At 55.1% G+C, this 12,875-nt stretch overlaps 1 protein-coding gene across 3 annotated transcripts; it reads left to right on the top strand.

Annotated features, from left to right (window-relative positions):
• The first annotated feature begins 5,285 nt into the window (after positions 1–5,285).
• TNNI2 (troponin I2, fast skeletal type) lies at positions 5,286–11,873 on the top strand. Of its 3 annotated transcripts, none has more exons than XM_055814748.1 (7): positions 5,286–5,303; positions 7,907–7,936; positions 10,054–10,095; positions 10,384–10,512; positions 10,913–11,002; positions 11,137–11,313; positions 11,627–11,873. In XM_055814748.1, exons 4-7 carry the CDS (start codon positions 10,390–10,392, stop codon positions 11,723–11,725), a joined length of 489 nt encoding a protein of 162 aa, XP_055670723.1. In that variant the 5' UTR covers positions 5,286–5,303; positions 7,907–7,936; positions 10,054–10,095; positions 10,384–10,389; the 3' UTR covers positions 11,726–11,873. The 3 variants fall into 3 exon arrangements, with proteins under 3 accessions (XP_055670723.1, XP_055670725.1, XP_055670726.1); XM_055814750.1 differs by lacking the exon at positions 5,286–5,303 and adding an exon at positions 6,121–6,158; XM_055814751.1 differs by lacking the exons at positions 5,286–5,303; positions 7,907–7,936 and adding an exon at positions 9,692–9,830.
• The last annotated feature ends 1,002 nt before the right edge of the window (positions 11,874–12,875 follow it).

The following is a 12,875-nucleotide window of genomic DNA, read 5'->3' as shown; positions in this document are numbered from 1 at the left end:
ACAGGAAAAGTTAAAGGAGGGGGAAACCAGTTCCTTCTCAGCTTGTGTCTGTGCTGGGTTCCTACGTCTGCATCTAGAGGGCAGGACAGGTACGTGCTCCGAGCTGCGTCTGAGCCAGCTGGTCTGTGGCCCCTGCCAGAGCCTCACCAGCCAAGATTTCTTCTTCTGGAGACAGAGCGTGTGGGCCGAGAGGGAGAGAAAGCGGTGATGCTGTGGTGCAAGCCCGTGCCCATTGCCGCAGAGCCGGCTGGCAGCCATGTGGCGATGCCGGCGTGTCCAGGTGGCTTTTTCCAGGAGGCAGGAGCCAGCTGGTGGGTTAAGGGGGGCACGAAAGCAGGTGTCCAAAGTCAATCTGCATGGTGCAAGGTGCCGGGGCAGTGGGTGGGGAGTTTTTTCCTCTGCTTCATGCAAGGGACAGTCCCTCTGCATTTAACTAGCAGCTTTGCAGGTTGGTGGCAAGGCAAAAAGCAGGGCTTGCGCCAGGCAGAGGTCTGTTAAAGGAGACACAAAGTACTGAAAATGGAGGCGTTTGCTATGAAGATTTAATACTTCAGTTATTTACATCCAGATCCAAGACTTCTGGCTTCCTGAATTCCCTCCCAAAGCAAATTGTTCCCTCGTTCAGGGTTTTTTTGTAGTATTTGTCCCTGCACTTCAGGAAATCAAACGGGAGAACTGCACCAGAAGAAGGCTGAGCTTTGTACGAGCTTGCCACCAGTCATCTGCCGTAAAGCTAAAATGATTATGGGCTGTCATCGTTCAGCCTGGGTATGGGCTGGCTGTCCTCCAGCCACAGATTTTTTGGCTAGTCTCACAGGTTTTGAGAACTGGAGAGTGTCTAAGCTCTTCTCACCAGGAGCAAGCGTGCCTGTTTTATAAATATTCGTTAGCTAACATCATTATGTCTTGCGATTTTATGGGCAAAACGTGTACTTTGCCATGCATGGGTTTCTTTCTCAAAAGCTCCAGCTCCTCACTTTGTGAGGTCTTATGCAGATTTGAAGCTTTTTCTTTTAAAACATGTTTTTATCCTTTGTGGTTGTGGTTGGGGAAATATATGAGGATGCCTCTTGGCTCAAAACCCGGAGGCAGTGTGAGGATGGCTGCCTTTTGATCAAGGCTCTTGCAAAAGAGCAAGGGCTCGCCCTGCCACGCTGCGAGCCTGGGGAGGCTGGTGGAGCACAACGGTGGAGGGAGACCCCACGCAAGAGTCATTGACCACCACTGAGGTTTGCAGGGTGGGTGGGAGGAAAGCTGATACCCCTCGGCTGGAGCAGGGGAAGGGTGTACCACTCCCTCTCAGGGGGCTCAGGGCCACACTTTCACCAAAACTGCATCTTCCAAGCTGCCCAGCACACCGCCCCCCGGCTGGCTGCCCAGGGGGGGCTCCCTGGAGGAGATGGGGGAAGCGTCTGGCTGTCCCTCTGGAGTGGAAGGGATCATTAAAATGCCTTGTTTCTCTTCAAGGCCAGTATTTATATTGAAAGCACCTGCATGTGAGTACTTGTACATGGCCATACAGAGTTGTTCTGTTCCTACAGGCTCTTGTCCAGACTTGGTGATGAGTAGAAGTGAAGCGTAAAGAGCAGGGTGGGGATGTGGTGTCCATAGCCCTGCAACCTGGCTGTGCTCACTCTGCTTAGTGCCATCAGCAGGAGGGGACCAACGCTCCGGCAAGCCGGCACCCCAGGACTGGCAGAGTGGTCTGCAGGTCCGGGGAGCCCTTGGGGTGTGCTTGTGCCTGTCTCGGGGCAACGGGGTGACTGGTATTTGGGCTGGTTAAGGGTAAGGTCTTCAGGGCCTCTCGTGACTTTAAGTGCTGCTGTGGGCAAAGCCAGCTGCCAGCTTGTGTCCCCTTGCTCATGCAGCAGGAAAGCTGTGTTTCTGTGGTCTCGCCAGTCCTTTCTTCTTTTTTTTTTTTTTTTTTTTTTTTTTTTTTTTTTTTTGTGGCAGACGGAAGAGGCTGAGAGCACAGGGTCCCTGGCACAGGCATCCCTTGTGCCCACAGATCTAGTCCCACCCCTGCTGCTCCCTGCCTTGTCCAGCTGACTCCTCTTCCAAGGCCAAGCTCTCCAGCTACTTCTCCCTCTTCTTGCCACTATTGTGGAGCTCCAAGCCCAATTCCAGCCTCCTGTCCCATGCCAGCTCCAAGAAACCCCTCAGGGGGAGCTGGAAAACCCCCCCCCACATCCTGCGGTGTCCACTGGTCCAAAACCAGGGGAGCCTGCGTGTTCCCCTTCACAGGACCCACCATTGCTCAGAGAACTGACTGCATCTACCCTGGGGAACCTCAATACTGCCTGCAGCGGGCAGGTGCTGCGCGTGGGCAGCACTGACAGCATCAGCGACGTGAGCAGCCTGCCCAGGGGCGGGTTTAGGCACAGCTGGTCATGCCTCAGGGTCGGCATCCAGGCTCTGCTCCATGGGCGTCATCACAAAATGGGGCAACCCTGCTTCCCAGACATTGAGTGCATCGAAGCCTCTCTGGAGAAAAGGAAGCGTGTCCTCATCCACTGCAGGGATGTTTACTCTCTGTGTCCTACTTGTGGCATTCGGTACCTGATGGTCAAGCACAGCATGAGGCTGCTGGCACTCTGAGTTTGTGAGCGTGCAGTACCCGCTGAATATCCAGGAGTGTCATCAGGACCTGCTGGTGAGTTTGGAGATGTCCCCGCAGCCTGGGGACATCAACATCATGTGCCTGAAGCACTCCCTGTCAAGGAGGATGGCATGGAGCTAAACAGACAAGGTGGCTGCCTTGTTTGGCAGCAGCCCTGGAGAGGAAAAAGCAAAAACCTAAACTCCATCTCACGGGTGAACGAGGTGACTGTAGCTGTGGGGTGTGTACGACAGCAGTGGCACAAGATGCAAAGGTGGTGGCCTTCCTTTGTGGCAGTTCCTAGAGGCTGGTGTCAGCAGAAGTAGAGTGTGGGGAGCTATTTTAGGAGTGCACTGCAGGGAATGTCCTGGGCAGACCTTGCTTTGCTTTGGCTTGATGTGAATTTGGGAAAGCAAAGGGCAGTCAGACGCTGGTTCCCTCAGTGGTCCTGCCTGAGCTTTTACCACGAGCACGGCTGCTGCTGAGGAGAAGGCTGTTCTTTTGCTGTCACCCTTGATATAGTGTCATCTGGTGTCACGTCACTCCATAGTGCCTGTCCACCTGGTGCTCATAGGATGCTGAAGAGGAGGCAAGGTGTAAGGGTGAAGGAGGTGCCCATGCTTGCATGGATCCATCAGGCTAATCCGTCCAACAGGTGGAGGTTCCCTGAAGGAGCCTGGCCCAGAAGTACCACGCAGGGCAGAATCTCCTGTGTATGCTAGGTCCTCCCTCTGCCTGGCCTTGCGGGATGGTGAAAGTCCTCTGGGAATGGTGGACCATACCCACGGCGCATTCCTCTAGCACAGGCGGAGGGGAAGGAGGGAAAGGAACAAGGTCACCCGTTCCATGGGAAAGGTACACAAGTGCGAATGGTGCGTTTGCTCCTGGCCCCTGCGCAATACCCTCACTCATACTTGGTATTCACAGACCGAGCTCCTCTCTGAAGGACTTGCCTTGAGCTTCTTATGTCTTCCTCGAGGTTTTCTGCAAGGAACTTGTTCATTCACCACTCGAACACTTACACTACTTCCTTTGGAAACCTCTGCCAGTCTTCACGTTAACCATAGCTCCTAACGTTGGGATGGTTTGGTTTTGCTGTTTTTCCTGGTCCTCTCTGGGTTTCTTCCTCATGATATTCTGGGTCTTTGGCATCTTTCTTTTTTTGGGAGAGCCGCCCAACAGCTTAACCTCTGTGCAAGGTGGCTCCAGGGAAAGCCCCACGCAGACTTGGAGGCTTGACCTTCTGCTCACTCCGTTACCACACTTACCATCCGCTCGTTCTGCATCCTACAAACACACCCGTTGTCCTGCGAGAAAACTTCTGGCTTGCTTGCTTTGAACGTCTTTATTCAACTGTTTCAGGCCAACACTTGCCTATGACAAGGTGATAACCAAAACCTTGAGCTCAGAGCAAACCTCTCCTGCTGTGCTGCATGCCAGGACCCCAGGAGGTTCAGAAAGCCTTCATGCCACCAGGCTGAAGGAAATGCCTTGGCTGTGGGGAATTTCTGAATGGAGGACTCCCCCAGTTATGATCCCTTCACCAAAAGCTGGGCTGTTCTCTGGAGTTCTGGTGGGCCAGCAGTAGCCAGAACGCCTGTAGCTGTGTTGAGAGTTAAAGAAAAGGGCTGTAGGGACTTTGGATAGAATAATAGAGTCAGTTTAAGTCCAGAGTCAAACCTGGCTTGTGGAACTGGCACTGAGAGACGTGAAGTGGCTAAGCCTTTCCTGAATGGGTGATTTTAGCTGTTGGCTGTTGAGCGTGGACACTGTCTGTCTGCAAATGTGCTTGCTTTGGTCTCTGTGCTTTCATTTTCTGAGAAACTGGCTTTAGCTGGGACAAGCAGACATTCCTCCTGCCAAACTGTCTGTTCTTTGCTGACGTCCAGATGGGAGGTGGATGCTGGGTGCAGTGATGCCTCTACCGATGAGCCTTCCTCCGCAGCTGCAGTGAGGGATGCTCCTGAGGGCAGAAACTGCTGGAGTTTGTGTTTTCTAGGTTGGCCTGGACCTGAAGACCCCTGTCTCCATTTGAGCTCACCGTCTGGGGGACATGTATGTGCCGGAGGTGGGTGGGGACGAGGGCTGGATTGGCCTGATCCTCGTTACAGCTCTTCCCAAGCCCAGCTGCTTACTAGGTGCTGGCCCACAGCCATTACCTGGGAGCCCAGCTGAGGGCAAAACCAGCCGGAGCCTCTGCCCTGCACCTCCGCTGTGCATTTCCAGGAGTCTCACTGTGGACTTGCAAGGGGGTAGCTCAGACCTACAGGCCATCACACATTGTCACTGCGATGTTCACTACCCAAACCGTCTACCTCTTGACGTTTGAGAGGGACAAAGCCCAGGACCCAACCTTGCCCACACCAGGGCTTTCTCCTTCTTCCACCTGCTACAGGGGAACCCCCCTGCAAGACACCAGCCCCCTCTCAAGGACACGCTCTTCCTTCACTGGCATCTGCAGCACAACTTGCACGATGCTAAAGGTGGTGAAACAGGAAGCTTGCAGCAGCAGATTTGCTGCTATCTATATAACATCTGAGGGGCGCCTGGAAACTATTGTCAGGGCCATGTCTGTATCAGCCTTAAAAAACCCCAGCTGGAAGGGGAGGGAGCGCCTGGGCTGGGGGAGGACGGGAGCTGTTTGGCCTCCTGTCTCCATGGGATCCCCTACACACATAGACTCCGTGTGCTGTGGCTGGCACTGGTGAGTATTTCCAGCTACATTTCCATCTGCCTCCCCTTCAGACCCATGGAGATAGGGATCTGGGGCATCCCACGGGAGCGATTACCTTTCTGCCTCTCCCAGCCCCTGTGCTGCTGTGAGCCTTGGGGCTGCCTGTAGTGGCTCCACAGGTTTGTTTTTAAAAAAACCTTGGTTGTGTTGAAATATTTTACACGGGGAGGAGCTGCAAATGCTTCCCGTGTGGTAAGTGAGGTTCGAAGAGCATGCTAATGATGGGTGGCTCACTCTGGGATTGCTTTTGCATGCACTGTCAGCAGTGGGTTGTGGGGTGCAGGCTCTTTCCCCCCTTCATTCCTGAAGGACAGAGCTGCTCCCAAGCCCTTGCAGGTGAATGGAGCAGTGCCCTTGTCCGCAGATGACCCACTCTGTGTCTCCAAGAGGATATTTTATTAGGGGCCTTGCAGGTGGATGGCTGCGTGCAGGGAGCCCAGGCTCCCCACAGCCTTGAAGCCCTGTCTAGTGCGGCTGGTTGGTGGGAGGAAGAGGGAGAGGAAGGCTCCCTCCTTGGCACTTCCAAGGAAAAGCCCCTCCCCGGCTCCTCCGTTCGCCCACTCCATGGGTAGAAGCTGTCCTCCCCCTCCCCACCCCTCCACCCCTGGTGGCTGCCCTGTCCTCGGGGGCTGCCTGCCCCAGCCAAGGGAGGTGCACAAGGGGCTCTTGCACATCATTGGTCTGAGAAGGTCTCCATGCCCTTAAAGAGAAGGTGGATTTTCTGCTGAGCCACCCGAGAAGCCCTTTTATACCTCCTTACTCAGCCAGCTGCCAGCAGCTCGCCTGTCCGGCCAACGGGACTCTGATTTTCTCCTCCAGACTTGGGTGAGCTGTTTTGCATGTCTCTTAATGACCCAGCTTGCTCTTAGGGGGTGATGGGGAAGCAGATTCACTCACCTGAGTTTTAGGGTGATAAATACCAGGTGGAGGGTGACCTGCTGGGAGAAACGGGTGCTAATAAAGCCTCCTCCATCCTTTGCCTGTTGGAAGGGGTCTGTGCGTCGGCAAGTCTCCCTCTGAATTTTCCAGTGACCTTTTTGGTTTTATGCCTTCCCCTCCCCTGGCTGGCTCTGCTTTCTGGCTTGAGTGGCGAGCGGAGCCGAGGCTCCCTAGCACCGACCTTCCCAGCGCCATAGGACGCAGGATCCTTGCGTGCCATAACGCAGCGATGCTGCCTGCCTACACCGCTTCCTCCAGCTCCCAACCCGGTCCTCGCAGTGCCCTCCTCCCCAAAAGCACCCTTGGACAGGGTCTGAAATCCAAGTTTGCTGTGTCCTCCCCCAGAACAGGTGATTTAAAGCCCACGTTGCAGGCAGCGAGCCGCAGCCTGGCGTCCGTCCCCTCGCTTCCTCAGCATCGCTGCCACCAAAGCGGCTGTGTGTACGCAGGGCAGGGATGGAAGTAAAAATAGCTGGCGTTCCTGGGCCGCCCTGTCCCTCAGCTGTAGCCCAGCCACCTGCGGTGGCTTTTGCTTCGCATCGCCCTGACCTCCCTGAGTCATGGGGGCTGGCACCGGGAAAAGGCTGCCGTCCGAGGAGACAGCTGCAGCTCCTTCTGCAGCTCCCTGACCATTTTTAGAAGCACTTTTCCCCCCTCCTCTCTAAAGTAATGTGATGGGCCTGCACATTTTCCAGGATAAAGTTTCCTTGGCCCTGCAAGCTGTGCCTCCTCCCTCGGGCATGAGCCCCCATTAACACTTTGCCTCCCGCCGGAGCCTGCCAGGTCTGCCGACGGCTGCTCAGGACACTGCCTGCTCTGCCGGGGACTGCCTCACCTTGGCCTTGGCCAACACTCCTGCATCCTTCCATCATGAGATAAGAGCAAGAGCTATTGCTCTGCTGGAAAAGTAAAATCCTATTTACGGGGAAATAATTTACAACAAAATAAAGGTGCTCTTCCATCTCTTCCCTAATGTGCTGTGTCGTACCTGTAAGATTTCCACTCAAAGGAAATGCAAGGAATTGTGTGGGGAAACTCTTTGTGCCTTTACCAACTCGACAAGAGCTTTCAACCCTGTTCTACATCGCCTGCGCTGAGGTCACTGCAGCAGCCCCCCCGCCCCGTGCAGGGGGTGCATACCCTGGTAGCAGCATCCCCTGGAGTCCTCCCTTGTCACCTGGGGTGGCTGCCAACCTTCCGCAGGCTTTGGGGTGTTTCTGGTTCATGAAGTGAGGCAAGACTGCATGGCAAAGGGAGGCAGTAAACTGAAAACAGCTTTTTCCTCTTCTTCCTTCATTGCATAGAACGGTTTCTTGGGGGTCAAACAAGAGAAATACCTGCAGGAATTACCGTCACAAATCTCTCTTCTTCTGGCTCAGCACCAGTTGGTCTGGCCCAGAAGTCCTACGGTGCTGAGGTCTGTGTGGCTGTGAGTGTGCACATGTTTGGCCCTCACCCACAGACTGCAGCCTAGTTCCCTATACGACAAAAATTTGGGGAAGTTGGGAAATAAGACCAAACCTGTTCCTCTTTTTTTTTTTTTTTTCTAGAGGAATCTTGCTTTGTTTTTAAACCCAAGAAAGTCACCACCAGCATGAATAATTGTGAACCTTTTTTATTGGTTTTCATTGCAGGCTCACAACCATCTAAAGCAAGATGTCTGAGTAAGTTCCCATGTTTCTGTCTCTAATACATTGTTGGCATTTAAAAACTTTTGTTCAACCGCCGACTTTTTACTCGTATTAAGATTCCTTCGCTTGTTTCCAGTTAGGATGCTAACTGCCTTTCTCTCTCCTTTCCCCTTTCTCTTCCTTCGCTTCCTTGTCCATCTGCTTTTCCTCAACAGTGATGAGGTAAGTGTGTTTCACTGGGGTTTTTCCTTTAGCGATGCTCATGGTATCATTCCTGGCTTCACCGTTCCTCCTTAGGAGAAGCAGCTGCTGGGTGTGTGTGTGTGTGAAGAATGGTTCATGGCAAGGCTTTCTTGCTGACTCCTGGCAAAGATGGGAAGGAGGAGAAAAATCCCTTTTGAAGGCCTTTTCTGCCTCCTGGCTTGGGGTTAGATGCTTTTTTTCCTCCTTCCCTGCTTCCCCAGCCGGCCACGAGATGGTGCTGGGAAGGCGGTGGTCCAGAGCCACCTCTCCTCCATCACCCACCTACCACCCAGCCCCAGGTCAAGCATCCTCTCGCTCTTCCCCACACCCAGCCCCTCATTTTCTGCCCACCAAGCACTGCCAAATCGCATCTCAAAGGCAATCCAGGGAGATCTGGATCCAGGGGAGCATAAGCAGGGTGGAGGTCGCATCCTTAGTACATTCTCCCTGGCTTCTGGCAGAGCCAGAGCAGGGATGGGCTCAAAGCCCAGGGGTGGCTGGAGAAAGGCAGGGGAAAGTGCGGGAGGGTTGTCAGTGGCTGTCAGTGAGCATCTCCTCTCAGCGTGTGTCTCCATCCTGCATCTCCGCTTGGCACCTCCCGCTACGTCCAAAACACCACAGGCTCAAGGTTGTCCTCGCTGAGACAAAAGAGGATTTCAGGGACCCACAGAAACTCCCCAATATGGTGCTGACGTCCAACAGGTGCTTTTATTCCCCAGCAAACCCAGTGCCCCCAGAAAAGGCTTGGAGGGAGCTCTTTGCTGAGGTACCAGTTTTCAGATGGAGAATAAGCCCTGGGCTAACGGCACTCAAGGGATCCGCTCTGTTGTGGCCCGTGCCTGGATTCATACAAGCAAAATCCTGCTGGTTACTGGTGCTCAGCATCTCTAAGCTGGATGCCTCTTCTCTGCAGAGTCCCCCAGCCCTGCCAGGAGGACCGCAGCACCATTTGCCTATGCAAAACATGTGAGATTTTGTTACGTTTCGCTCTGCAGATCCTTATCCACTTCCTCCTCTGTGCAGCACAGACTCACCGAAATGCTGCTTTCTACTCCCCCGCCACAACATCAGATGTCAGGGTGTGTTTCCCCCGTGCTGGCCATGCTCAGCCTTGCTCGGTCCTCTGGGCAAAATGCTGAGGGAGCAGCTGCAATGCAGTGGCACATCGAAGTTGTGGCTTCCTTTTATAAATAGGAGACCTGTTGCTGCTGTTCCAGCACATCACGGGTACAGAAGGACAGGCTTGGTCTTGCAGGCTCCCCAAATTGTTTCTCACCTGGCATGCCAGGGTGAAGCCAGTCTGCACCTTGCAGCGTCGTGGCTCTCCATCTCTCCTGGCCAGAACAGCCTCCAGGCCTGCAGACCTTCCAGTTGTGTCTGTCCTCCAGCTGTGAGGAACCCCCTTCAGCATCACGTGCACTGGGTCTTTTCAGCTCCAACAAATGACACGAGAGATTCATGTTTTCACCTGCCTGGCCATCCTTCTCACCAGGTGTGCCATGGACTGCTCAGAAATAAAACCCACAGGTCCCAAGTGCCCGGGGGCATCGGGGCTGTTAGCAAAGTGAAGCACATGTCTGAGTGAAGAGGAAATTACAGAAAAGGCCAAAAGTCTCAGGAAGCCAAGTTTGAAGTTATATGCACATATCTTCATCATCCTCATTATCTTTTCCTGAGGCGCTTGGTAGGTTTTAGCTACCTGAGGCTGGCAAAGCTGGGTTCAGCAGGGAGCTTCACCTTTGAGTGCCGCTGGCTTGGGGACCAACCGTGTGTCAAACCATCCACCCCAGCTGGAGCCTGGCAGGGCTGCAGGTCCTCGGCGGGATGCGGGATTGCAGGGGGAAGGGGAACGGGAAGGGGAATGGGCAGCTGATAACCTGCTTTTCTCTTGTTCCTCCTTCTTGCAGAAAAAAAGGAGGGCAGCCACGGCCCGTCGGCAGCACCTGAAGGTATGTGGCACTGCTGGGGCTGGGCAAGGTGTGTCCTGACCACATCCTGAGCCAGCCAGCTCTCATCACTCTCCCTCCTGGAAGAGGCCACGATGTACAACGTGCCCCCCTCCCCCCCCCTCCCCGCTCCTTACTGGGTCCCCACCAGTATCCCTTACCTGGAGATGCTGGTGTTGATGGAGAGCTCCCCAAGCTGCCTCTCCCATCAGAGCTCTCTCTCTTTTGCCAACCCCCTGTCCCCGTCCCTTGCCTCCACCCCATGCTGACCATCCTCCTGCTGCCTTCCAGAGTGCTATGCTCCAGCTCGCTGCCACGGAAATAGAAAAAGAAGCTGCTGCTAAAGAAGTAGAAAAGCAAAACTACCTGGCAGAGCATTGCCCTCCTCTGTCACTCCCAGGATCCATGCAGGAACTTCAGGTAGAGACTTCTTTAACCCTTTCGCTGTGCCACAGCAGAAAAAATTTGGCTCCATCAGTCAGCCTGTTGGTTCTACAATGGTCTTCCCATCTTGTCCCCCTTCTCACCCCGGGTGCCCTGGAGCTGGCTGGGTTGGAACTGGCTTGAGAGGCAGCTGGAAACAAACAAACAAAAATGAAAAAAGGGTCTGGCTGGCAGAAAAGCTGTGTTTCTAATGGTGTGTTGAGGCAGCATTTGCATCCAGCCAGAAGCATGGAGACCAGGAGCTGGCCTGCAAGCTGCCCTTTGCTACCTGCCCTCGACACCGTCTGGTTTTCTAAACTGAGGTCTTTCAGAGTCAGGAGGGAGGAGTCATGTGTGTGGGTCCTAGCAGTCGACATCCCTCTGCTTTTCCTCCCAGGAGCTGTGCAAAAAGCTTCATGCCAAGATAGAGTCAGTGGATGAGGAGAGGTATGACACAGAGGTGAAGCTACAGAAGACTAACAAGGAGGTGAGTTTCCCCTGGAGCCATCCTTCAGTGGAGTCTCCAGCCCATCCTTCGTGTTTCCCTGCATGGCTTGGGTCCATCTCATGAAACCCCCGACCCGTTCTTTCTCTGTCCCCCTGCATTTCATCCCCCCACAGCTGGAAGACTTGAGCCAGAAGCTCTTTGACCTGCGGGGCAAGTTCAAGAGGCCACCCCTGCGCAGGGTGCGCATGTCTGCTGACGCGATGCTGCGGGCCCTGCTGGGCTCCAAGCACAAGGTCTGCATGGACCTCCGAGCCAACCTGAAGCAAGTCAAGAAGGAGGACACTGAGAAGGTACTCCTGCCCTCTCCCCTCTGCCCATATGGAAGTTGGCCCCTGTTTTTCGGGGCTCACGCCCCACTGTGTGATAGACAGGGTTGAGTGTAAGCCTTTCTCCATAATGTTTTTCCTGCTCAATATTTCCTCCTCTGGCACTCACGATGGTGAAAAAGGAAGGTGCAGCCCAAAAAGATGTACAGCATGGGTGGAATTGGGCTCCTTTAGCTGCCACGGGGTTTTTCATGGGTGGACAGGTGGAGAGCCTTGCCTGGGTGGGTTCTCACCCTGGTGGGCACCGCTCACACCCCTGTGCCCATCCCTCCCCCAGGAGAAGGATCTCCGTGATGTCGGTGACTGGAGGAAGAACATCGAGGAGAAGTCTGGCATGGAGGGCAGGAAGAAGATGTTCGAGGCTGGCGAGTCCTAAGCACCTGCCTCTCCACACTCATCCTCCGCTCTCTCCTGTCCCCACTGTACCCCCGGGCTCGAGGGCACCGCCTGGGTGCCATTTCTCTCTGGTTTTGCAAAGAGCTGCATCCTGGCAGCAGCGGTGTAAATAAAGCTTTGGTGGGAGAGCTGGGTGTTGCATGCCTGGGGGACCAGACCCTGACCTGTGCCATGGTGCCGGCAGGGTCTGACCCTGCCGTGGGGGTCCTGGTCTGGACAGGGAGGCTTTGGCAGGGACCGTGCTGTGGGGATGGGGATGGGGGACCTCTGTGCTGTTGGTCCCCCTCTGAAGCTGGGGATGCTCATCCCCCTCATTGCAGAGGAAAGGGTGAGGCTGTGGCACCAAGCTCTGCTGGCATCCTTGTGCCAGGCTGTAACACTGGCTCCTGGCCACCTCGGTAAGAGTCCGAGCGCTGGGCAGGTTGTAGAACCTCCACCCGTGGTGGCAGCAGCAGGAAGCTTGGGGAGGGAGCAGGGCCAGGAGCGGTGCTGGCTGGGGGCGGGAGCAGACCCTTCGGCTCCATCGTGCTTTCAGAGGTGTGAAGCCAGGGCGAGCTCAGCAGCTCCTGCAGCAGCACCCTGGTCCTGGGGCACTGCAGGGCGCTGTGTTTGGCGCTGCTGGCTGTCCCCAGAGTGGTACGGGCACTGTGTTTGGTGCTGCTGGCTGTTCCCAGAGCAGTGCGGGCACTGTGTTTGGTGCTGCTGGCTGTTCCCAGAGCAGTGCGGGCACTGTGTTTGGCGCTGCTGACTGTCCCCAGAGTGGTACGGGCACTGTGTTTGGAGCTGCTGGCTGTCCCCAGAGCAGTATGGGCACTGTGGCGCTGCTGGCTGTCCCCAGAGCGGTACGGGCACTGTGTTTGGAGTTGCTGGCTGTCCCCAGAGCAGTATGGGCGCTGTGTTTGGAGTTGCTGACTGTCCCCAGAGCGGTATGGGCACCGCAGTTGGTGCTGCTGGCTGTCCCCAGAGCGGCGTGGGCGGCAGGGCCAGCAGTGGGTCACCCTGCTCCCTGCCGTGGTGGGGATGTCCGTGCCCCTTGCTTTCCCCTTGGGTTAGCCCAGAACTTCCTGATTTCGAGCCACCGGCAAGACCTTAAAATAGTCCTAACAGTTTTTTAAAAAAATGAAACCCCC

The sequence above is a fragment of the Falco peregrinus genome, chromosome 9 (assembly GCF_023634155.1).
Source record: "Falco peregrinus isolate bFalPer1 chromosome 9, bFalPer1.pri, whole genome shotgun sequence".
NCBI lineage: Eukaryota > Metazoa > Chordata > Aves > Falconiformes > Falconidae > Falco > Falco peregrinus.
Note: the sequence above shows the minus strand (reverse complement) of the source record. Positions and strands in the feature narration are given on the sequence as shown.

What these genes read in the sequence shown, in the direction of transcription:
- TNNI2 (XM_055814748.1), top strand. Translation starts at nt 10,390, where the DNA reads ATGCTCCAGCTCGCTGCCACGGAAATAGAAAAAGAAGCTGCTGCTAAA. An exon ending in TACAGAAGACTAACAAGGAG is followed by an intron (nt 11,003 to 11,136) that starts GTGAGTTTCCCC and finishes ATCCCCCCACAG; the next exon opens with CTGGAAGACTTGAGCCAGAA. An exon ending in AGAAGGAGGACACTGAGAAG is followed by an intron (nt 11,314 to 11,626) that starts GTACTCCTGCCC and finishes TCCCTCCCCCAG; the next exon opens with GAGAAGGATCTCCGTGATGT.